This window comes from Myotis daubentonii, chromosome 1 (genome assembly GCF_963259705.1).
Source record: "Myotis daubentonii chromosome 1, mMyoDau2.1, whole genome shotgun sequence".
NCBI lineage: Eukaryota > Metazoa > Chordata > Mammalia > Chiroptera > Vespertilionidae > Myotis > Myotis daubentonii.
This window is the reverse complement of record NC_081840.1, coordinates 174,385,064-174,410,824: the sequence shown is the minus strand read 5'-3', so window position 1 is coordinate 174,410,824 and position 25,761 is coordinate 174,385,064. Positions and strand designations below refer to the sequence as shown.

The following is a 25,761-nucleotide window of genomic DNA, read 5'->3' as shown; positions in this document are numbered from 1 at the left end:
GTTCCCCAAACACAATTTCAAGAATATAGGCCTTAGCTTCTCTATGGAGCAGTCAGGGAGGGTTATTATTGTTATTTTGTTTGGTTTTGAAAAGAGTATATCTCAGAAAACAAAAGATATTTCCTTCTACAATGAGTTATGTTGTCCAAAAATTGTTATATTTTCTTATAGACTTTTTCATTGCTGTCACTTCAAATGTAGCTTCTCTATTGATTTATTAAGCAGGAATTTATTATCAGATTTTAATTCACTACTTTAAAGGTATTTTCAACATAAAACAAAGTACGAATCAGTGTCTTCCCAAATTAAAAAAAAATTCATCGTCAAGACGACAGTCAATGCTAATTTGTCATCTTTCTGTGAGTGCATTTTCTTTAAAAACTTGTTTATGGGAAGCAAAGGTTGTCTAGATGAAATTTTTTTCCAGGCGTTTTAAGTGCATTATAATAAAGTCAGCAATAAAAGTGGATAATAGCCCTAACCAGTTTGGCTCAGTGGATAGAGCGTTGGCCTGCGGACTGAAAGGTCCCAGGTTCGATTCAGGTCAGGGGCATGTACCTTGATTGCGGGAACATCCCCAGTAGGAGGTGTGCAGGAGGCAGCTGATTGATGTTCCTCTCTCATCGATGTTTCTAACTCTCTGTCCCTCTCCCTTCCTCTCTGTAAAAAATCAATAAAATATATTTTGAAAAAGTGGATAATAATCTCAGAGTGATTACCCCTAATAATAACCATTATTCCTGGTTGGATTTGCTCTGCAGAATGCATTAAATTAGGAAAAAAAATGAAGATACATTCTGTGGACCAAGGAGCAGAGCACATGCTGATTCTATCCTCAGATGGAAAACCATTTGAGTACAACTATAGCATAGAACATGAAAGGTAGGGAACTTTTTTTAATTAAAAATTATTTCAATTTTACTTTAAAAGGCAATTATAATTTTGTAGCAAAATATTACTTTATATGATCCTTGTCCCCTGCTTTATATAGTGGCATTTTAAGTAAACCATGAATTCTGAACTGACCAGTGAATTCCATGAGTAAATTACAAACCAATTTATGTCACCTAGGCCACTTATCCTGTGTTGCTTTCACATTTAAAGACAATGATTGGTTAGTCTGCCTAGTCCCAAATTGGATTTTCACATTCACTAATTCATAATAATCTTATAAATTAGATTTCTAGAATAACAGCTAATAAATCTAGAATAAAAGTATTCAATCAAGGAAAAATACTTTATCATGGAATGATTTGTGATACTTTCTCTTAGTAGATCATAAGAATTAGAACTTATTTTCATCTTGTATTATTCCTGCATCATAAAATTATTTTATAAAACTCTTAGAATCATATTATTACAATTATATAACGCATATTATTTTCCTTTTAAACCACTGGTTAAAACATTTTTGTAATTGCATTTTTATAATAATTTAGATATATTGAATGTGAAGCAGTAAATTATAAATTTTTTTCTTAAGCTTCAGTACTAATTAAATACAATTAATAATTGTAACATGTTGTGACTTTCATTCATATAGTGATTGGCATAAAATACATTTTCTTTCATCAGGCTTCAATGTTATAGTTTTTTTCAAGAAAAAACTATAATTCAAATCACATGTGGAGATTACCATTCCCTTGCACTCTCAAAAGGTACTTTTTTGGAATATTAATTGTTTTTTTAGAGGGAGTGAATATGTGTATATATAGAACTAATAGAATGTGTACGCTTTACTTTGTAGCATGACAAAAATATGGTTTTGAATTTGATATGGTTCAGAACACTATTCTTACAGGAGGTATAAAATGAGAGAATTCTTGGACCTATAAAATCTTCAGATTTCCATAATTACAATTCCTACATTTTATTCTGTCAGAAAACAAAAGTAAAACAATTTAGTAATGTCCTTTATTCAGAGGGAAATGATCCATGAATTGGGGAGAAAAGTGCCTTACAAGCAATGGAGCCTTCTTCCAGTGGATTCGGGGCAAGAGCAAGTTTCATAGAGCATTAGAAGATCAAACTTGGAAACAGGGCGCGATTGCCTGGGCTTGCAAATCTCACATTATTTAGAAAGATCAAGGAAATAGCCGGGTTGGCTTGATGTTTGGGGATTGGCTGAGTGGATATACTGTGTTTCTGGTCAAGAGGAGCATTTATAGAAACATAAAAGTTTGATTGGCATGGCATGCCAGGCAGGGCTGGCTCCATCTTGGGCCTAGAGATTAATTCAACAGCTTTATGTTTTTATTTTTCAAATATGAAACAATGAAAATATTCTGAATAGTCAAAATCATTCTGTCTGGAATCAGGACTAGCATGGGCCACCCTTTTCTAGAACCTTCTCCCTTTTTCTTAGTGCTCTTCCAACTCCCATGGTAGGAGCTCAGAATCTTTGGCTCTGCTTCTGTGGCCAGTTTGCAGCCCCTGATGTGTTTTAACATTACCTTTTGAATTAGGGATTCTCTCTAAGCTCTTTATTATTTCCTGTTTCTTATCAGACACCGAAATGAATTATTTCCTAAAGAAACTTGACCGTGGAGGAATAATTAAGACAGGAGAGTGATAGGAATTCAGAGTCAAACATTTTTTTTTTATTAATGTATAGGATAGACCAGGGGTGGGCAAACTTTTTGACTCGAGGGCAACAATGGGTTCTTAAACTGGACCGGAGGGCCGGAACAAAAGCATGGATGGAGTGTTTGTGTGAACTAATATAAATTCAAAGTAAACATCATTACATAAAAGGGTACGGTCTTTCTTTTCAATAGTTTTATTCATTTCAAACGGCCCGCGGGCCGTAGTTTGCCCACGGCTGGGATAGACACACACACAAACTGAATGGAAGCTGGGAATCAAGGGAAATAAATAATCAAGAATCTGACCTGTCCTGAAGGCCCTATGAAAGTTTGAGAGTATGAACTTGTATTGGAAAAAAATGGCCTGATTGTTTTTCTCCATCCATTCATGAAGAAACATCTAATTTTTAATATCCATCATGTTCAGAAGCAAACACATTGCACCTTCAAGAACCCCAGGGTCTAGTGGTGTGGGGGGAAAGAGATGTTCAGGATTTATTACCGGTAAATCACATGTAGGAAAAAGAAAGGTTGAGGAAACAAGAAATGGAACTACATGCTCATCATTATATTCCTGGTGGTGGAAAGGCCCATGAAATTATGTTTGAAAGAAAGTCTTTGCCTCTAGATCTTGCACAGTATGTTGCAGGGGTTTTCAGTATTAATTCTCTGATATATTTTTTCAGACTCCATTAGATATTATCAACTCCATTAGATAACATCTAAAAACTTTTCTTGAAAAATGTATTCAATTAATGGAAGAAGATGCTGGTTCTTTAAAGATATTGTGCTACAATTTCCAATGTATTTTTAAGTTGTTTATTTAAGATTACAGGCCCGATGCACGATATTCGAGCACTCAGGGGCGAGGTGGGGGTGCGGGGTCCCTCAGCTGTGCCTGTGCCCTCTTGCACTCCGGGAGCCCTAGGGGGATGTCCGAGCTTACCTAAGCTATCAGTCAGACATCCTTAGTGCTGCTGTGGTGGCAGGAAAGGCTCCCGCCACCACCGCTGTGCTCACCAGTCCAGAGCCTGGCTTCTGGATGAGCAGCACTCCCCCTGTGGAAGTGCACTGACCACCAGGGGGCAGCTCCTGCATTGAACAGAATCAGGCTGAATGGGCTCTCCAACATCCCCCGAGGGGTCCTGGATTGTGAAAGGGCACAGGCCAGGCCAAGGGACCCCACCGGTGCACTATCACTGGGCCTGGGAGGGACTTGGGAGGTTGGCCAGCCAGGGAGGGAACGCAGGAGGGCTCCAGGGCATAACTTGACCATCTCGTTGAGTCCTGATTGGCTGGACCCCAGCAGCAAGCTAACCTACCAGTCGGAGTGTCTGCCTCCTGGTGGTCAGTGCACAATATAGCAAGTGGTTGAGTGGCCTTAGCATATCATTAGCATATTTCACTTTGATTGGTTGAATGAACGACCAGACACTGAGCATATTAGGCTTTTATTATATAGGATCTTTTGGCTCATTAAGGAGCAGGGGTGGGGGTGGGGGGGGGAGAAAAGAATGGTTTTTATCCAGATGTACAATGTTTTTGTGTTTCATGGACTTATCCTGTGGGTTTTTAAAAATATTTTTAACTTAATTATAATATGTGCAGATAACTTCATTCTACTTGACTTTGTCTGGGCTTCTGTAACAAAAATGCCACAAATTAGGTGGTTTCAACAACAGAAACCTCTCACAGTTCTTGAGGCTGGAAGTCCAGTTCAAGGTGCCAACAGATTTGGTGCCTGATGAGGAGAGGGTATGAGCTCTCGGGAGCTCTTTTATAAGGGCACTAATCCCATTCCTGAGGGCTCCACCTCCTGATCTCATCTAATCCCAATCATTTTCCAAAGGCTCCACCCCCTAATATCACATGGAGGATTAGGATTTCAATATATGAATTTGGGGAGGGATACAGCCAGTTCGTAACACTACCAACTGTTACTGCTAAAAAGAAGATTCTTCTAGTTTTTCTGGCTCAGACATATGGGATCTGAGAAGTCCTGCCAGTTTGAATGTAAGAGACTGTGATAGTATAATATGCCGTAGGGTAATGTCTGCTGCATTTTAAACTCAATAAGACAGCATTTTCTTTGTTTATGTCCAGGTGGTGAGCTTTTTGCCTGGGGACAGAACTTAGATGGCCAACTTGGACTTGGGAGAATACTTGACTCGACCCCCACACCACAGCTTGTGGAGCACCTCTCAGGAGTCCCCTTGGCTCAGATTTCTGCAGGAAAAGCCCACAGCATGGCTTTATCCATGTCTGGAAACATTTACTCGTGGGGAAGAAATGATTGTGGACAACTAGGCCTGGGCCACACTGACAGTATGGAAACACATTTTAAAACTCATATTATCAACAGACATATTGTTAGATACGTGATGAAATTAACACAGATCTCCCTTTTAAAAATGGTTCAAGTCCTCGATTTTCTTGTCACTGTTCTTCCTGGTTCTCTGTCTTCAGGACAGAATCAGTTTAAAAGTCATGCATAGTGTAGAAGTACTTGCTATAATTGAGACACACGTCAGGGCCATGTGGAAAAAGGGAAGGAGTATCAGACGGGATTGGAACCCCTGGATTATGATTCCCACCTCACAGTTAACTAACTGCAGGGCCTTAGCCAGTCCCTTAGCCAGCTTTTCTCTAGGCCTTACTTTCATTTCCTGTAAAGTGATGAGCTTGGATGGAATGATCTTCAAACTCCATGTGCACTTACGTGTCTATTAACATAATTATATTATGACAAAAGGATACTAAAACTCTATCTTAGGAACTGATCCTAATCATATCCTAAAAACTATTCATTACATCTGTTCATACACACATGCATGTATGCACTATAAAACACGTACAGTAATGTCCATTATTGAACTACCGCCACAAAGCAGATGGCAGAATTTCTTATTGACCCAAACACCTTGTTAGAGTTTTCAGGTGAAGCAGAATCCATTGATTTATCAACTGGTAATATTCCTGTTATCTCCTGAGTTATTGGTCAGACACTGCATTTCTTCCTGATGTGGTCCCATGCTAATTCCTCAGCAGAACCCATAAGTTAAAGTTAGAAAAATATTCAAAGGAGGCAAAGAAATAAAGGGCAATTAAACTGTTTTAGTTGAATCTCTAAGTGATTTGACAAGAAAATAATCATGAAAAAGAGGAGAGGTAGAGTGAGGCAAGGACAACGTAGTAGAGAACTGAAAAGAAAAAAATAATGTTTGTTAAAAAGGATAATTCTCAATGGGAATGGAAAATATCAGATATCCTGCAATTAAAGTTAATTAATTAACGGGCCAGGTTAGAAAGAGAATAGGCCTGGGAAGTGGCTTGATACGTTCACAGGTGAGTCCTTTGACCGTTGCCCCATGCCCACCTTTAAGCCTAAATACACCAGCGTACAGCCTTTCTGGTCAGAATGTGTTGGGAATTGCAGTCTGAGAGGAAGTAGCCCAGGTATGTTACCGGTAGCTCAGAACTCTAGTGTGAAACTCAGCATTTCCTTTTGGCCACTTCAACTGTTCTTTCCCTCGTGCAGATGAAGATCGCCCTTCCCTTATTGAAGCCCTGGACAACCAGAAAGTTGAATTCCTTGCTTGTGGTGGCTCTCACACTGCCTTGCTCACAGAGGTGTGTGTCCTTTGTCTCCTGGAGTGTAATTTTGGAAGAACACTTTGCAGTGGGGAAAACACGAGAACACCTAGGTGTGGGCAGTTAGTATTTCCCCGGGAAGAAAGGTCATCGTTTCCCACAAGCAGGCTGTCTTCCTGATAATTGTGGGTTTTGCTTTGACTGCTTTTCTTTGCTTTGTTTTGTTTTGTTAATACTCCCGGGAGGATATTTTTCCCATTGATTTTTAGAGAGAGTGGGAGGGAGGGAGGAGGAGAGAGGGAGAAACATCAATGGGAGGGCGACACATTGATTGGTTGCCTCCCGCACATGCCCCAGTCAGGGTGGGGATTGATCTGGGTACATGCCTTTGGACAGGAATCAAACTCAAGACCCTTCAGTGGGTGAGCTGAGACACTAACCATTTAGCACACTTGCCAAACCTGACAGTACTTTTTAATTATTCATTGACTATTTTCATGCACCGGGGGGTGAGGGGGGTTCCTCAGCCTGGCCTGCCCCCTCTCACAGTCCAGAAGCCCTCAGAGGAGGGAGGTGACCCCGTGAACAGGAGAAAGCGATGTCCCCACCACACCTCTGCTGCTGCCACTGCCGGCAGCGCAAGCCTTGGCTGGCCCTGGGCAGCTGGTAAACGCTAGGTGAGGCTTTCCTGCGCCTGGGGCTGGCCCTGGGCAGCTGGATGGCTGAGGGGACAGGGAACTCCAGAAGCAGGCACTGGCGGGGCTGAGGGGACTGGGTGGTGCCATCTTTGAGGATGGGACAGTTAATTAGCATATTCCCTCATTGGCTGTGGGTACCACCATCTTTGCAATGGTGTGAGGGTCAATTAGCATATTCCCTCTTCATTAGATAGGCTGGTGTCTTTGCACCAATAAATACAACTTCTGTGTCGCATTTCTCTAGAATCTGATATGAACTTCCCTTTCCTTAGGATGGGCTCCTGTTTACTTTTGGTGCTGGAAAACATGGGCAGCTTGGTCACAATTCAACACAGAATGAGTTAAAACCCTGTTTGGTGGCTGAGCTCCTTGGGAATAGAGTAACCCAGATAGCATGTGGAAGGTAAGTTGTAAAGTGTTGATGGAAGTTGATAAAATCACTAGAATAAGTTCTGGTTGGTAGTTAAATAAAATTTCCATCAGTTTCATCGATTGAGATAAAAGTATTAAACATTTTTAAATGGAGATGCTTCATTTACATTATTAGATAATCATAATTTTTGTTTAGTATACATGTTTGTTTTCATTGATTTTTTAAAAATATATTTTTATTGATTTCAGAGAAAAGGAAAGTGATAGAAACATCAATAATGAGAGAGAATCATTGATTGGCTTCCTCCTTCACGCCCCCTACTGGGGATTGAGCCCACAACCTGGGCATGTGCCCCGGCACCGGAATCAAACCTGGGACCCTTCCGTCCGTAGGACGACACTCTATCCACTGAGCCAAACTGGCTAGGACTGATTTTTTTTTTTTAATTAAATCTTTATTGTTCAGATTATTACATTTGTTCCTTTTTCCCCCCCCATAACTCCCCTCCTCCCAGTTCCCGCCCCACCCTCCGCCCTCACTCCCCACCCACTGTCCTCATCCATAGGTGCACGATTTTTGTCCAGTCTCTTCCCACATCTCCCACACCCCTTTCCCCCTCAAGAATAGTCAGTCCATTCCCTTTCTATGTCCCTGATTCTATTATAATCAACAGTTCATTCTGTTCATCAGATTATTTATTCACTTGATTCTTAGATTCACTTGTTGATAGATGCATATTTGTTGTTCATACTTTGTATCTTTACCTTTTTCTTCCTCTTCCTCTTCTTAAAGGATACCTTTCAGCATTTCATATAATCCTGGTTTGGTGGTGATGAACTCCTTTAGCTTTTCCTTATCTGTGAAGCTCTTTATCTGACCTTCAATTCTGAATGATAGCTTTGCTGGATAAAGTAATCTTGGTTGTAGGTTCTTGGTATTCATCATTCTTTGAATATTTCTTGCCACTCCCTTCTGGCCTGCAAAGTTTCTGTTGAGAAATCAGCTGACAGTCGTATGGGTATTCCCTTGTAGGTAACTGAGTTTCTTTCTCTTGCTGTTTTTAAGATTCTCTCTTTATCTTTTGCTCTTGGCATTTTAATTATGATGTGTCTTGGTGTAGTCCTCTTCGGATTCCTTTTGTTTGGGGTTCTCCGCGCTTCTTGGACCTGTAAGTCCATTTCTTTCACCAGGTGGGGGAAGTTTTCTGTCATTATTTCTTCAAATAGGTTTTCAATATCTTGCTCTCTCTCATCTTCTGGCACCCCTATAATTCTGATGTTGGTACGCTTGAAGCTGTCCCAGAGGCTCCTTACACTATCCTCGCATTTTTGGATTCTTTTTTCATTTTGCTTTTCCGGTTGGATGTTTTTTGCTTCCTCGCATTTCAAATCATTGACTTGATTCTTGCGCGCCTCTGGTTTGCTGTCGGGCGTCTGTATAATATTCGTTATTTCAGTCCGTGTGTGCTTAATTTCTAGTTGGTTCCCCAATATAAGATCGAGGGTCTTATTAGTTTTCGTGTAAATCTCATTAAGTTTATCGGCAGCTTCTAAACAGTTCTTGAGAGACCTTAAAAGTGTGGTTCTGAACTCTATTTCTTCCATTGACAATTTTGTCCTGTTTCTTTGTCTCCGCATTTTGTTATGCTTCCTTGGTGCACCCCCTAGTGGTCTTTGTTCGCAGTCTTATAGATAAATCTTGATTGTTGTAGCTAATTCCAGGGAGGGTTTGACCTCCAGGCCAAGTGGCTATGAGAATCAGCTGTGTCAGCAGTGAGAGAACTTCTGTCCTCTAGGGAGGTGCTAATCTAGCCTTTGCCTGAGGCTCTCCGGCAAATGCCTTTGCCTGAGGCTATCCGGCAAATGCCTCTGTGCAGGGCTTGGGCGGGGCGGGTCGCACAGGATCAACAGGGTGGGCCGGAGAGAGCAGTTATGGCGGCTCTCAGTCCTGTCCCCAGGGGCTCTGCCTCTCTGAGTCCCAGCACCCGCTGCAAAGCTGGGAGAGAAAGCTGCACTCGCTCTGACCGAAGCCAGACAGTCCCCCTTCTCCGTTTGAGTCTGGGTCCCTAAAGACTCGCCCGGATCTGGAGCTCAGAGTCTGCGACTCCCTCCCGATTGAAAACGCCAACCGCGCCCTCCGCCGCCAGCCCGCTCCGCGCACTCCGCACCTCAGAATTTGACTTCAGCACTGCGCCTCCTCTGAGTGTCCGTCTGCGTTTCTCTTTCCTCCTAGTTGTAGGACTTCCACTCAGCCAGCGTTCCTGTGGTTCTGGGTGATGTCCCTTCCGTCTTTTAGTTTCACTTTTGAAGTAGTTGTTCAAAGCAGCAAACTCCGGCGTTAACCTATGCCGCCATATTGGTTCTCCTCTGATTTTTTTTTTTTTTTTAAATCAACAAATACATTCACCTTCTAAAGCCCCTTCAGTGAAATACCTTTGTAACTGTTCAAATGCACTTTGTCTTTACAAAAAATGTCATCATTTATGTGGGAAAAATAGAGACAGACTCATAGAGAACGTACTAACAGCTGTCAGAGGGGAGAGGGGTTGCCAGGCTAGGTGAAAAAGGTGAAGGAATTAAGCAAAAAAACAAACAAAACCAAAAAACCTCATAGAGACAGACAACAGTATGGTGATTATCAGAGCGAAAGGGGTTTGGGGGAGGTTATACGGGGATAAATGGTGATGGAAGGAGACTTGACTTGGGGTGGTGAACATACAGTACAATATACAATATCAATACAAAGATGATGTATTATGGAATTGTACACATGAAAACTACATAATTTCATTAACCAATGTCACTCCATAAATTCAATAGAAAAAATAGATAAGGAAACATGAATCACAAAAGATTATTCATTGATAACCCCTCAGGGGCCATCATACTTAATCACCACAATTCTCTCAGAGTGATTACAGTCAAGTAGAAGACTAAGTCATTTGTGCTTTTGAGTAAAATATTCTTGAGAAATTTGATTCTCACAGCTTTTTTTTTTTTTTTAAACAAAAGTAGAAAAACTTTCTCAAACTCCTTGGTTTACTTAATTATTTTCTTCCTTGAACCTCAATCAATCCACTTCTCATTAGTGGAAATGTTGGGTCTTGGGGGTTAAGAAGTATTTTCACCCAGATACTTGTATTCTTTTCCACACTAAACACAAGCAAATTCAGACTGTACCGAATATTGGGTTCATTTGTTTGTTTACTACGCCTTTGCTGTTAAAAAAAAACTGGTGTATGTACTTTTAGAAATAGACTCTATGAGAGTAGTTCTCAACCTTCCTAATGCCACGACCCTTTAATACAGTTCCTCATGTTGTGGTCACCCCCAACCATAAAATTATTTTCGTTGCTACTTCATAACTGTAATTGTGCTGCTGTTATGAATTGTAATGTAAATATCTGATATGCAGGATGTATTTTCATTGTTACAAATTGAACATAATTAAAGCATAGTGATCAATCACAAAAACAATATGTAATTATATATGTGTTTTCTGATGGTCTTAGGCGACCCCTGTGAAAGGGTTGTTCGTCCCCCAAAGTGTTTGCGACCCACAGGTTGAGAACCGCTGCTCTATGATCTTGGAGTAAAATCACATAGATGAATATTATGAAGGTAGACCAGATTATTGGGTTGGCATAATTCTCTGCATTCACTAATGTCTGCATTATCCAAAGAAGCTATCACCACGTTGGGTTTTTCATAACACAATTCCTTAGTGTAGCATGTGTTACAAGAAGAGTCGTCATGTTAGAGATGTAATGCAAACCAGGGCAGTACCCCTGTTAACACAGAAGAATTCTCTGGAAAGCCTCACAGAACTCACTGAAAGCTGTTATACTCATGGTCACATTGATTACAAGAGGAAGACACAGATTGTAATGAAAGGAAGAGATGCATAGGACAGCGTCTAGGAGGGGTCCAAAATAGGAGCTTCAGACATCTGCTCCCCTGACAGGGTTACCTCCTCCCTGCCTGATACATGGCCACATGTAAAGTATTGCCAACCAGGGAAGCTCACCACCGAAGTACAAAGTTGTTACTGTGGTTTCATTCCTTAGTCGTGATTGATTGAATTATTGTCTAGATCCGTGGTTCCCAGCAGGGGGGCCCCACAAGGGGACAATTTGATTTTTAAGGGGGGCAATTTGAGAACGAGTTATTAACAGTGAATTTTTTTCCATTCCTTATGGTTCTAGGGGCCTCATATATAGTATGTAAATATATATGGTGACATACTTATGCATTTCACTTCTCTATTATATGTTTTGAAACTTTATTTGCTATTTTTTCATATCATTTCATATTATTACTATTCTTTAACGATTTCTTAGTGATTTCTTCCTCAGTACTTAACACTGTCCTTTCATTCTTTTATTTTCCTCCTTCATGAATGATGCTACGTTCTTTAGAAGCTTATTTAGACCAAGTTAATGGCCTTTTAGGCTTCCTCCACGTGAATAGGAGTTCACTTTTTGAATATGAAGAATTATAGGTGGGGGGGGGAGGGGATCAGGATTTTAGAGATGCTTTGGTGGGGCTTGACCAAAAAAAGGTTGGGAACCACTGATCTAGGTAGTTGAATTCAAACTCCAGTGTCTCCCTTCCTGTAGGTTTGCCTTACTGGTGGCCAGAGGGGCCCCCCCTGAGCCACCTGGGTAAACGATTAAGTCAGGGGCCTGCCGTGAATAATAACGACACACCTACTGTTTGGGGAGTTTTAAGAATTTAGAAGTTACCTCCCAGGCCCTGAGGACAAAGGCCAGACCTCTATTTGAGCAAGGCCAAATTCTATGTAGTGGATGAGACCATTGAACAAAGTTGTAAGAAAATCAGGGTGATAAAGGTCTTTGGGAACTAGAGTGGGAACTCGGAGGACCCCCTGATTCCATTTTCTAGCACGGGAGAGGAAGGGCTTAGAGGTGGCTTCCAAGAGGTGGTGGCTCTCAAGCCAAGGCTTAAGAAGGAGTCCAAGGCAACGGGAGGTGCTTGTTCCTGATGCAGGGAACACCACTTGGTACAGATCATGGCCGTGAGTCATCTCAACCACACATGAATGATTTCCTGTCCATGTGGCTAATGTCATGCCTTGGCAGTTGGTTAGCTAGTTTCACCCACTAGTGACCTAATTTTGACAGTTTCCTGCATTGCTGTGGACTCTCATTGTGGATAATTGAGAACTGACCGTATATGTGTTTTTATTTAATAGGCGGCACACACTTGCCTATGTGTCTGATTTGGGGAAGGTCTTTTCTTTTGGTTCTGGAAAAGAAGGACAACTGGGAAACGGTGGAACACAGAATCAGCTGATACCACTTCCCATGAAATTGCCATCAAATGAAGAACTCAAATTTGGTAAATTCTATAGGAGCACAGGATTTGGCGTAAATACTTTTGTCGAGAAACTGTACTGTGGCAAGAAAAGAAATGTATGACTGAAGGGAGTTTCTCTTAACATTGGTTTCATTGTTTGCTTACAAACAATTTAAAATATCCAGTCTAATTTATCAAGTCAAGTCTAATTTATCAAGTCAAGTTAATCATTAGTTTTCTCTTACCTCTTCAGATTAAGATTAATGTGGGCTTAAAATGATACAACATAAATAGACTCTGGATTCAGAAGCATATGCAGTCTCTGATTCCAGTTTGCAGGGGGCCTATTAATTTCACGGTTTGGTTTTCTTACCTGCTTAAGTAATCATGTAAAACCCTCAGAACGAGAGCAGCTGACATATGCAGGTAACTGTGCTGAACACTTCGTGTGTGTTATCTAATCCTTAGACAGCTCAGGGAGATGGGGACTCTCAGTCGCATTTCACTGGAGGTGCAGAGACAGAGTGAAGGGTTAGCCAGGGCTCATGGCCAGTAAGTGGTCCAGCTGGATTTGAACTGTCCTGTGCAACCTCAGCCTGAGGTCTGAAACCCTCTACTCTAGAAGTACCTCGGAGCGGTTTAGTTACCGTTCTGAAGGTTTAGTGGTGACCTCAAGTACCAGAATTCTCTCAGTTCTCCTGGGAAAAGGGACAGTAGGGTTATTTCCTTAAGCAGCTCATATACTTGATTTCTTCTAACCACTTACATAGACTTTGGAAATACTTATTTACATTCCTCACAGCCAATAGTCATTGGTCAAATCTTGAGTTGCAGAGTATAGTTTTTAGTAATAGGAGCCAAATTACATCAAGGAACAGTTAACTAATCAAGTATTTGACTGTGAAATATATATGTGCATTGGCATTAATTCTGTACATTAACCTGATGCCACATATCAACCTTGTGAATCACCTGTTTGCCAACTACACTTTAACCTGAAGTAAATATATATATTTCTGCTTTATGGTGGGAAATGTGCTGAGCCGTTGTCTGTCAGAAAGCTAAAAGGACTAAGTTTCAAAAGAATCTGAAATTAAAATGAGTGTGCATGTTTGTACCAAATTTTAAACTCTTACTTTCTGTATATCCCTTTCAGAAAGCCATACCTCAGAAAATGAGTTAATAATAATTGCTGGAGGAAATCAAAGCATTTTGCTCTGGATGAAAAAAGAGGTAAAAATAGTTCTCTAGATGTTTTAGAACATGGTATTTTAAGCAAAACAAACAGTTCCAGAATCCAAGTTTGGTTAATTCCAAAATCATCGGGTGACTAGGCTGACTTTTGGAGATTTGCTCAGAAATTGATGCTTTATTGTTTAAACTACATAATATGTACCCACAAAGATCAGATTTGTCCCACGTGAATATCGAATCAGCGAGATTTCCTTAGATTCTTCATATCTTTGAGGAGGCCCCTGCCAATGGCATTTGGTCAGTGCCCTAGAGAGCCAGTGGTTGACTTTCTAATATAGTTCTGCCAGCCAGTACTAAAACAGATCTGAGGTTCATAGGCATATGAATAAGTCCTTGTCCTACTTCACCAAGGCAAATCAAGTTCCTCCCACTTCTACGCTCAGCTCTGTTAGGATTTGCCTTCCCCTCAAAGCTGTGTGATGATGTTCGTTTTGATCCAATCACACCTGTGTAAAGTGTTAAGTGTTAGAGCACTCAGAGAAATTTACTTTGGGTCTAAATTTGTATTGAAATTGGCCATCAGGAAATGATTGATTACTCACTTTATCATTGCCCAGAGCTCTATTATTCGTATTTAAAAAGTCTGTTTTACCCTCCATCTTTAGAATATGCCTGTAAGTTGGATACCTATTCCTGTTGTGTCTAAATAATTATATTTCTTTCCTTTTTGTGTGTTTACAGAATTCATACGTTAATCTGAAAAGGAAAATTCTTACATTGAATGAAGGGACTGTGAAGAGATGGATTGCTGATGTGGGGACTAAGCAGTGGCAAAATACAAAAAGGTATACCCATGTGTCCGACTGTCTGCTTATGCAAGGCTCCAAAGCTATGTATGTCCCCCCATTAGTTCCGCACCATACAGAACTGTAAGATTTGTGGTCTATTAAGGGTCCACCAGCCAGAGATTCCCAGAGCTCATGTGTTTAAGAGGGCTGGTAAATATAAAATTCATAAGGCAGACCAGCAGGGAGACCCAGGTAAGAGTTGATATTGCAGCTTGAGTCCCAAGGGAGTCTGGGGGCAGAATTTTCTTTTAAGGCCTTACATTAACCCTTTTTTCTTAAGGCTTCAACTCATTGTATGAGGCTCACCCATATTATGGAGCACTAGAGGACCAGCGTGCACGAAATTGTTCTCGAGTAGCTTGCTTCCACTTGCCTCAGCTGGCCACCCCGCCCATCGCCACTTGTAGCTAGCTGCCCTGCCCTCCACTCCTGGTAGCCCTCTGCTGCTCATACCTCTCCCCCGCTAGTAGCTCACACCCCACCCCGCTCACCATGAGAGCCACTGCTCATTTGGTCGTGACAGCTCTATGGCGTTAGGGCCCTGGGCTTTTTATATATGTAGATAATCTGCTTTACTCAAAGTCTGCTGACTTAAGTGTAATCTATTCTAATGCTTTTACAGCAACATCTAGGTTGGTGTTTGACCAAAAATCTGGATACCGTTGCCTCGCCAATTATTATATTATTATTATTGTTTTATTGTACTATTATTGAAACATACAATAATCATCACAACTAGCATGGAATCTCCATGAAGGCAGCTTTCTTTACTGCGGAACTTCTCTGGGCCTTTGACATGTTTGCATCTATTTTGACTGTCTGAGCAGGAAATACAGTCCACAGGTTCCCAACCCTATTTGACCTTAGAACCACTTGTTTGTGGTCCTCCTCATCACCGCTGAACAACTTCTACCATCTATAAAGACTGTACTTATATTTACAAAAAGTCTGTTTAGTGAGTTTTTTAGGTATGGCTTACTAATTCTAGAAAATTTTTATTTAAAAAGTTACAAAGATGGAACTGAACATACTCCCCTGACCTCAATTTCTGTTAACTTGTTGGTTTACACGTCAGTGGAACAGAAATAAATAGGGCTGGGAAAAGTTGGGTGGGATGAGAGTGTTTAATTTGTCACAGAAAATAATGACCCCATGTTGAGCCTTTTCCGCTTTCCCCGTGGCTTCTCTGAATACATATCCTTTGATTGCCCATGTTTGCCACTGAACTTTTAGATACCCAAGGCAATAGCAAACACATTGGAGACCGAGAGAGAGGTTTGAAGCACAATTATAAGATGTTTTAATTATCACGTCTCATGTTATAAGAAGGCATATTCATGATTTGTTTTAACCACTGTCTTATTCCTATTATAGGGAAATCACAGAGATATTTTCATCTCCTGCATGTCTGACTGGAAGTTTTGTAAGGGAAAGGTAATATATATATAATAAATTTATAAAGTTATGTTAAAAGTACTGTGTACAGATGGTGCCTATAGTTAATACTGTATGTTATGTTTAAAAGTTGCCAAGAGAGATCTTTTTATAACAAAAAAATTGTAACTATGTGATGATGGATGTTAACTAGACTTATTGTGGTGATCATTTTGTAATATCTACCTATACTTCGTCATTATGTCATACACCTGAAACTAATATAATGTTATATGTTAATTATATCTCAATTTTAAAAATACTCTGAAAGATTGTAAGGTACTGGTTTAAGTACTTTAATTAGCTATGTGTTTATCTCTTTAGAAATTATTTTTTTACAAAAGTAAATATATGATTGACATGGAAATGTCAAAAATACAGATACACAACAACAACAAAAATGAAAATCATCCATAATCCACCATCTAAGAGTAACAGTTAATGTGTATATTTTTTCTATGTAAATATATTCTTTTACCAAAAAATGGGATTATATGTTGTTTTATACATTACTTTACACTTAATATATTTGTCTGTTTTTCACTTTGTTCAATTTCCATATTCATATTTTTATTACCTCACTTTAATGGCTGCATGGTATTCCTTGGGAAAGACATACCCTAACTTATTTAAAAACTTTCTTGTAAGATATTAAAATTTCTTTGAATTTGTTATTTATTTATTTATTTATATTGTTTAAAGTATTACAAAGGGTATTACATATGTGTCCTTTTTCCCCCCCCGCCCTTGACAGTCCCCTAGCCTCCCCTATCCCCCAGTGTCTTATGTCCATTGGTTATGCTTATATGCATGCATACAAGTCCTTTGGTTGATCTCTTACCCTCCTCCCTCCTGCCCCCCAACCCTCCCCGGCCTTCCTGCTGCAGTTTGACAATCTGTTGGAGGCAGCTCTGCCTCTGTATCTATTATTGTTCAAAATTTTATGATGGTCTTTATTATCCATGAATGAGTGAGATCATGTGGTATTTTTCCTTCATTGACTGGCTTATTTCACTTAGCATAATGCTCTCCAGTTCCATCCATGCTGTTGCAAATGGTAAGAGTTCCTTCTTTTTTACAGCAGCATAGTATTCCATCGTGTAGATGTACCACTGTTTTCTAATCCATTCATCTACTGATGGGCACTTAGGCTGTTTCCAGATCTTAGCTATGGTGAATTGTGTTGCTATGAACATAGGGGTGCATATATCCTTTCTGGTTGGTGTTTCTGGTTTCTTGGGATATATTCCTAGAAGTGGGATCACAGGGTCAAATGGGAGTTCCATGTTTAGTTTTTTGAGGAAACTCCATACTGTCTTCCATAGTGACTGCACCAGTCTGCATTCCCACCAGCAGTGCACGAGTGTTCCTTTTTCTCCACATCCTCTCCAGCACTTGTTGTTTGTTGATTTGTTGATGATAGCCAGTCTGACAGGTGTGAGATGGTACCTCATTGTTGTTTTGATTTGCATCTCTCGGGTGATTAGTGACTTTGAGCATGTTTTCATATGTCTCTTGGCTTTCTGAATGTCCTCTTTTGAAAGGTGTCTATTTAGGTCTTTTGTCCATTTTTTGATTGGATTGTTTATCTTCCTTTTGTTAAGTTGTATGAGTTCCCTATAAATTTTGGAGATTAGGCCCTTATTAGATATGACATTGGCAAATATGTTTTCCCACACAGTGGGTTTTCTCGTTGTTTTGTTGATGGTTTCTTTTGCTGTGCAGAAGCTTTTTATTTTGATGTAGTCCCTTTTGATGTAGTTCATTTTCTCTTAAGTTTCAAGTGCCCTAGGAGCTGTATCAGTGAAGAAATTGCTTTGGCATATGTCTGAGATTTTGTTGCCTTTGGATTCTTCTAGAAATTTTATGGTTTCCTGTCGTACATTTAAGTCCTTTATCCATTTTGAGTTTATTTTTGTGTATGGTGTAAGTTGGTGGTCTAGTTTCATTTTCTTGCATGTATCTGTCCAATTTTCCCAACACCATTTATTGAAGAGACTATCTTGACTCCATTGTATGTTCTTGCCTCCTTTGTCAAATATTAATTGAGCATATTGGTTCGGGCCGATTTCTGGGTTCTTTGAATTTTTAAATAGTATGAGGGAAAAACTTTATACTTCCTTTTCTACATATTTGTATAATTTTATTTGAAATAATCTATTTTCAGACACCAAATATATGTATTGTTTTACAAAGAATGTGTCTATGTTTAGACAGTGACTATATTCAGTTTACTATTCATGGCTTAAATACACATCATTATGGTTTATTAGAATACTAACAGTTTACTGCTCTGAACCCTCTTTTATTTGGTCCCCACTTTCCCTTCATGTAGCTCAGGGAAATTGCCTTTTTTTGGCTTTTTTTTTAAATCCTCAACTGAGGATATTTTTCCCATTGATTTCTAGAGAGAATGGAAGAAAGGGAGGAGGGAGAGAGAGAGAGAAAGAGAAACATCAACATGAAAGAGACACATCAATTGGTTGCCTTCCACACACACACCCCTACGGGGCTGGGGAACCTGCAACCCAGGTACATGCCCCTGACTGGGGCCAGCACTCTAACCACTGAGTGAGACTGGCCAGGGCTGTGGCTGTTTTTTTAATGGAAAATAAATATTTATTGATTATCTATTTGAGATAAGACAATATCTGAGTTAAAGTTAGACTGCATATATTATTAATCCAGCCTTAATATTTTTGAAATTTTAGAACTCATATGTTGTTAGATATAAATATATATATATATTTGTTGTTAGTCCTCACCTGAGGATATTTTTTCCATTTATTTTTCAGAGAGTAGAAGGGAGAGGGAGAGACAGAGAGAAGAAACATCACTGTGAAAGAGACACATTGATTGGTTGCCTTCTGCATGTGCCCCGACTGGGTGGGAATTGAACCTACAACCCAGGACTGTGCCTGTGACCAGAATTTATCCTATGGCCCTTCTGTCCTCAGCCGATATTCTAACCACTGAGCAAACCAGTTAGGGCATCAGCTATGTTTTTAATTGTATTTGTATTCAGCCAAATTAGTATAGTTATTGTAAAGTTGAGGAAAATATAAAATTATTGAAGTGAAAGCAAGCTTTAGAAAAAGCCTTTCATCTGAATAGATAATCTAATATGTAATTTTGAATTGAACTTTTTCATTTACTTACCTCTTTTTAAAATTTTTCTTCCACAGAATAGCTGCAGACACCATGTTTACTCATTTGGACTTAACTAAAGCAAGAAACACCTTTCAGGAGTTAACCCAGAAAGACTGGATTACTAACATGGTGGTATTCTTCACGTTGTTTGCCAAAGGGAAACAAATCACTAAAATATTTTTTATAAGAACTCAAAATTTCCAAAGAAATACTTTGTTTTGGGAGATTCTCTGAGACCTTGTTGTATATCCAGATTAAACTCAGGTAGCATTCAGGTGTTTGCCCACAGAGTGCAAACAGTAGTCACACAGGTTAAAAATAGTGTAAATAGATAGGCACTCTTGGGGCATTAGGAAGGTGATTAAAGGAATTGTTGAGATTGGAACACTAGAATATTTTAAACCTAAGTATAGAAATGAGCATACTTTTTCTGACATGAACATTCCCTTCACTGAGGACTTTCTGGATTCTTCCTCTCTGTTTTGTTCCATTGCACTTCCTTTTCTGCAGGTTCTGTAATACTTTTGTTCTTTTTGAGATTGTTGCTTCTTTGTTTCAGCGCTGTCATTACTGTCGTTAGGTTTCCCACTTGCAGATGATGCAAACATACTTCCGTTATTGAATTAGCCTTTCTTGATTCAGCCTTTCTCCCTTCCTCCCTGAAATAAATTAAATATATATATTTAAAATGAACCTCATGCAGGAGTGGCATCTTTTGGGGTGGCATAGTCTGCTACCCTTCCAACCTCTGCACAGTTGAATTCAGGAGTGGCCCAGGCTCCTTCTTTCTGGGTTCTGGGGCCATGAAACCCTCCAGTAGATCTTCTGTGTTTGGTTGGCAGATTAGGAAAGAGAGTAAAGGTCATGTGAGAGGTTTCTGGCGGCCATGCCTTGAAGTGTCGTACATCACCTGCACTCACATGGCATTAGCTAGAACTCGGTCACATGGCCCCACTAACTGCGGGGGCGGCTAGAAAATACCATCTTCCGGTGAACCCAGGAGGAAGCTGCAACAGGACTGGAGAGGGGAACACATGGCATTTTCTCTGCCGAGGCAGATTTTAGCCCAGACAGGTCTGGGTATGGATCCCTGCTCTGTCACTTTCTACTTGAACCACCTCCACAAGTCCCTCAGCACCTACATGCACATGATCCACTTTTATTTCCTTATGCACCCCAATATAAAATCGGAAGGATGGCTCGCACATACTACTTCAGGGGCATGTGGGATGCAAGGAATGATGAACAACAGGTTTCAGGAAAACTAAATGATGATTCTAGTTGGAAAGTGGAGGAATGAAACCCCTGGTCCCAAAACTTACCCCGGGCCTTTCTTTCTCGTATCCCGTTTCAACTGCAGATAACTACAGGTCTCAGGGATCATCTGCTCGGAGCTCTTCCATGCCGTTCTCCACACCAAGAAGCGTTGTCAGTTTTCCTTCTGCTCCCTCAATGTCCTGTGATGCATGATCCTAGGAACTCGGGAAGTCTGGTGGTTCCCTTTGCACAGGCTGTTTGTAAAATGAGTGACCGATCTTTAGGAGTCCTGAGTAAGTTTGATTCCTTTCATGTTACTTTATTTGAACTCTCAATAGAGTCACTGTCTGAAGTAGAAGTTGTAGCAAATTTTGAATAGATTTTAAAATATACAAAACTTGAGTACATGAAATGTGAATTATTGAAAAGATAAACCTAAAGCAATTGTAATCATTACAGTTATACCGTGCAAGGCATGTACAATTCTTAGACTTGGACATGGCTTTGACATCAGAGTTTAGTGACCGTGGAGGATCCAGTCACGATAAATCCACTTTGAAACTTTTTGCTCGTGCTTTAGACATCTTAACCAGAGGGGATGGAAAAGAAATGTTAAGTTTTGTGTTCTTGTTTATTTTATTCACTACAATAGGATGTCTTTTTACAATTTTAAGCTAGTGTTCAAGGTCCAAAACTTAACAGGAACAAAGGATATGTACAGTGAAATATAAGCCACCTAGTTCCCCTCTCAGAAAGCAGTTACTGAATATAGTTTCTTTTTTTAAAATATCTTTTATTGACTTTTGACAGAGAGGAAGGGAGAGGGATAGAGAGTTAGAAACATCGATGAGAGAGAAACATCCATCAGCTGCCTCCTGCACACCTCCTACTAGGGATGTGCCCGCAACCAAAGTACATGCCCTTGACCGGAATCGAACCTGGGACCTTTCAGTCCGCAGGCCGATGCTCTGTCCACCCAGCCAAACCAGTTAGGGCTGAATATAGTTTCCTGTGTAAACTTTGAAAGATGTTATGCATAAAAACATATAGAAATGCATTTTTTAGTGGCAGCGTACCACTCACATACTTTGGCAACTTGGCTTTTCCCCATTTAACAGTATATTATGGAGAGCATTCTGCTGTTGAATCTGTAGAACTGCCTTATTCTATGTAATGTCTGAATAGATTGTATTGGGAGGATATACTATGAATACTTGTCTCTAATTTTTGCTATCATAACAGTACTAACATGCATTTCTTTGTACATTTGTAAATGTACACAGTCAGGGAAAATTCCAGAAGGCAAAATTACTGGGTCTAATTGTACATGGATTTTAAATTTTGAGAGATTTTGCCAGATGACCTTCCACAGAAGTCTGGGCCACCAGGTAGCCCAACTTCAAGGGGCCGCCATCCACACTGTATCTAAGTAAAATGCACCCCTGGAGCTGGGCAAAGTAGCCGCCAGGACAGAGGATGTATGTTTACCCTTCACAGCAGCCACTGAATTCATGTTTCTACAGTGTTATCAAACTTTTCCCATTCTGAAAAAATAATCTTTAATTTAATTTTCTTATTAAGAATGAGGTTGTGCTGGTTTTCTTTTTTTTTTAATTTTTTGGTTTGTTTTATTAATCCTTACCTGAGGATATTTTTCCATTGACTTTTATAGATAATGGAAGGGAGGGGAAGAGACACAAAGAGAGAAATATCAATGTAAGGTTGGTTGCCTCCCGCAAGAGCCACAACTGGGGCTGGAGATAGAGTCTGCAACAGAAATACGTGCCTTTGACTGGAATCGAACCCAGGGCCCTTCAGTCCTCAGGCAGACGCTCTACTCACTGAGCCAAACAGGCTAGGGGGTACTGGTTTAGTTATATCTCAGTTCATGTGTATATCATATCTGGGAACTAGCAGTTCTTCCCGCTTACCCATTTTTCTATCTGTTGTTAGTTTTTATTTAGGAGGTTTCAAACTATTATGGCAGCAAATCCTTTATCAACAATATGAGTTAGAAATTTTTTCTTTAGGTTATTAAAATTGTTTTTACTTTGTGGTCTTTTTGCCATGCATGATTATTTTTAACATGTTTATGAAGCCTACTATATTAGCATTTTCCTTTATGGTTTCTGAGTTTGGGTCATACTTCAAATCGAGTATCTCACTCAGAAACAAAGAAACAAAAACATTCCCATACTCCAACTAGAATTTTTACTGTTTCATTTTTATGTTTAAATCTTTGATCCATTTGGAGTTTATCTTGATTAAATTCTTTTCTGGATCAGTTTCCACTTGTCCCCAGACATTTATTGAATGATCTGTTTCATTGCCATTAATATGCAATGCCACCTTTATCATATCTAACCTCTCATGTCCATTTGGATCCATTTAGGGACTTGTGCTACATTGATCTGCTTTTCATGCATTTGGGTCATACAGTTTTAATGGCGTTAGCTTGATAATATATTGTAACGTTTGATAGGTTTATTTTCTGAGAATTGTCCTGTAAAGGTACAATAATCTAGACTGTAACCTCAGTAATATTAAAATATTGCTATTGATATAATTTTATATAAAAATATATCCATATATATGAGATGTGTTTGAAGTCTGAAGACATAGATATTATTTTTTATAGATTGTAAAATTGTCATCCTTGATGACATTGTATGTGTATATGTATTCACCTATGTATGTTCTCAGACTTTATAAATAATCTATAGAACTTTCAGTTTGACAGTCATGAAATCAATCAAGTAATCATGCATAAATGTGAACTATCAACACATTTCTTTAGAATCCCGAATTTGAGCTTTTAATTCCAATGATACTTAATCAGGGAAAATATTTTTTTCTGTAATAAATGTTGTCCAGGATGATATCCTTAGAAAACATATTTTATGGGTTTTGTAATCAGAAATGGAAAATATCTATTTCTCACATTAAAGAACCCAGTAGAAACTGAGGGAGTATTTTTTAGGGGGGAAGAGGAGTATATATTTATCATGGCTGATTTTGCATCCCTCAGAGCAGTGTTGGGCGTCTTTGCAAGAGTCTTCTCTCAACACACTGGTCCAGATGCTTAAATCAGCCATCATTGCTCAAATGATTTATTCGGTTGAAACACCTCAGAATAACTGCAATCTTAAAGCTCTTCTAGAAATGATGAAAGAAGTGTACAAGGTAAGTGTGCATCTAAAGGAATGTATATACCATCTTACTAAATACGAATCTCGTAGTTCCCAGCCAATTGGAGTCTTGTTCTGTTATGTTTTTCACAACAGAAAGAATATTTTATTCAGCCTTAATAATTCAAAATTTTGTTTGTTTTGCTAACTGGATAGACTTTGGAGGAATATATTACATATTACGTATAATATATTAGATGCACAAACACTACTCAAATATGAGAGTGGTTTAGCATTTTCATTAGCGTGCACAGCATAATCTGGAAGTAACCAAGGTTAGGCTGCTAACAATCTTAATATTGTTAGAGGACAGGAGAGGAGCCAGAGCATTTTCAATAAAACAAGAGAATTCAGTTGATATCATTCCATTAAAAATTAGCTAAAATAAGATGCTTTTACAAATAAATTGCTAAATGGCGATCTGAGCAAAGTTCACCATAAAATAAAAATCTCAATAGGAGAAAATATTACACACAAGGGTTAATGCTTTTCAGAAGTACTATTAGAGAACTACTAGAGGCCCGGTGCATGAAATTCGTGCATGCGGGGGAGGGGGTGTCCCCACAGCCCAGCCTGCGCCCTCTCCAATCCGGGACCTCTTGGGGGATGTCCAGCTGCCAGTCTGACTGGCAATCAGACATCCCTCTCATAATCTGGGACCACTGCATCCTAACTCCTTACCTGCCTGCCTGCCTGTCTGCCTAATCGCCCCTAACTGCCCCCACTGCCGGCTTGGTCATCCCTCCCTGACCCCCTCTGGTGGCCTGGTCACCCCTCACTGCCCCCCTTCGCTGGCATGGTCACACCCAACTGCACCCCTGCTGGCCTGGTCGCCCCACGCAGCCTGCTGCTCAGTCGCTTGGTCGTCCCTCACTAACCCCCCTGCCTGGTTGGCCGCCCCAGGCAACCTGTTCGGTCATCTGTTTGGTTGTTGCGGTTGCGACAGTCACTTAGGCTTTTATATATATAGATTTCTAAAGTAGTATATTTCTTTTTTTCTCCAGCTTTATTGAGATATAATTGACATATAACATTGTGTGACTTTAAGGTGTGTGGTGTGTTGATTTGATACACTTTATATTTTGCAAAATCATTAACACCATAGCTTTAGCTAACACCTCCATCACCTCATGTAGTAATTACTACTTGTTTATTGTGGTGATAACACTTAAGATCTACTTGTAACTTTCAAGAATATAACACAGTGCAGTTGACTATAATCACCATGCTGTACATTAGATCCACAGAACTTATTCATTTTATAATTGGAAGATTGTACACTTGGACCAACATCTCCCCATTTCCCTCACCCCCAAACCCCTGACAACCATCATTCTACTTTCTGTTTCTATTAGTTCAGCTTTTTTAGTTCCCACATATAAGTGAATTCATACAGCATTTGTCTTTCTCTGTCTGCCTTATCCCACTTAGCATAATGTCCTCAAGGTCCATCCATATTGTCCCAAATATAAGGATTCCCTTCTTTCTCATGGCTAAGTAATATTTCCTTATATGTGTGAAATAATGAAAGAAGTGTATAAGATAGATGAATGAATATCACATATTCTTTATTCACTCATCCATCCATGGATGCTTAGGTTGTTTCTTTCTTAGCTAACATAAACAAGACTGCAATAAACATGGGGGTGCAGATATCTCTTTGAGAGAGTGATTTAATTTCCCTTGATATATACCCAGAAGTGGGATTACTGGATCATATGGTAGTTCTGTTTTTAATTTTTTGAGAAACGTCCATGCTGTTTCCATAGTAGCTGCACCCATTTACATTCCCACCAACAGAGCACAAGAGTTCCCTTTTCTTCACATCTTCACCAACACTTGTTATCTCTTGTCATTTTGATGGTAGCCATCCTAACAGGTGTGAAGCGATATCACCTTGTGGTTTGATTTCAATAGAAATATCTATTCAGTTCCTCTGCTCATTTTATTTTTTAAATATATTTTTATTGATTTCAGAGAGGAAGGGAGAGGAAGTGAGAGATAGAAACTTCAATGATGAAAGAGAATCATTGATTGCTGCCTTCTGCACGCCCCCTACTGGGGATTGAACCCACAACCAGGGTATGTACCTTTGACCGGAATCAAACCCGAGTGCCTTCAGTCC

At 39.7% G+C, this 25,761-nt stretch overlaps 1 protein-coding gene across 2 annotated transcripts in view; it reads left to right on the top strand.

The window, feature by feature from the left end:
* LOC132216449 (E3 ISG15--protein ligase HERC5-like) overlaps window positions 1–25,761 on the top strand; it is a 54,861-nt gene that overhangs the window by 1,922 nt on the left and 27,178 nt on the right. For both annotated transcript variants that reach the window (XM_059665661.1, XM_059665652.1), the window contains exons 2-13: window positions 762–882; window positions 1,576–1,658; window positions 4,689–4,910; window positions 6,124–6,215; window positions 7,147–7,277; window positions 12,462–12,607; window positions 13,722–13,798; window positions 14,501–14,604; window positions 15,982–16,041; window positions 19,227–19,320; window positions 20,552–20,741; window positions 23,477–23,631. In XM_059665661.1, the coding sequence (XP_059521644.1) occupies window positions 762–882; window positions 1,576–1,658; window positions 4,689–4,910; window positions 6,124–6,215; window positions 7,147–7,277; window positions 12,462–12,607; window positions 13,722–13,798; window positions 14,501–14,604; window positions 15,982–16,041; window positions 19,227–19,320; window positions 20,552–20,741; window positions 23,477–23,631 (1,475 nt within the window). The remainder of the gene's footprint in view (window positions 1–761; window positions 883–1,575; window positions 1,659–4,688; window positions 4,911–6,123; window positions 6,216–7,146; window positions 7,278–12,461; window positions 12,608–13,721; window positions 13,799–14,500; window positions 14,605–15,981; window positions 16,042–19,226; window positions 19,321–20,551; window positions 20,742–23,476; window positions 23,632–25,761) is intronic.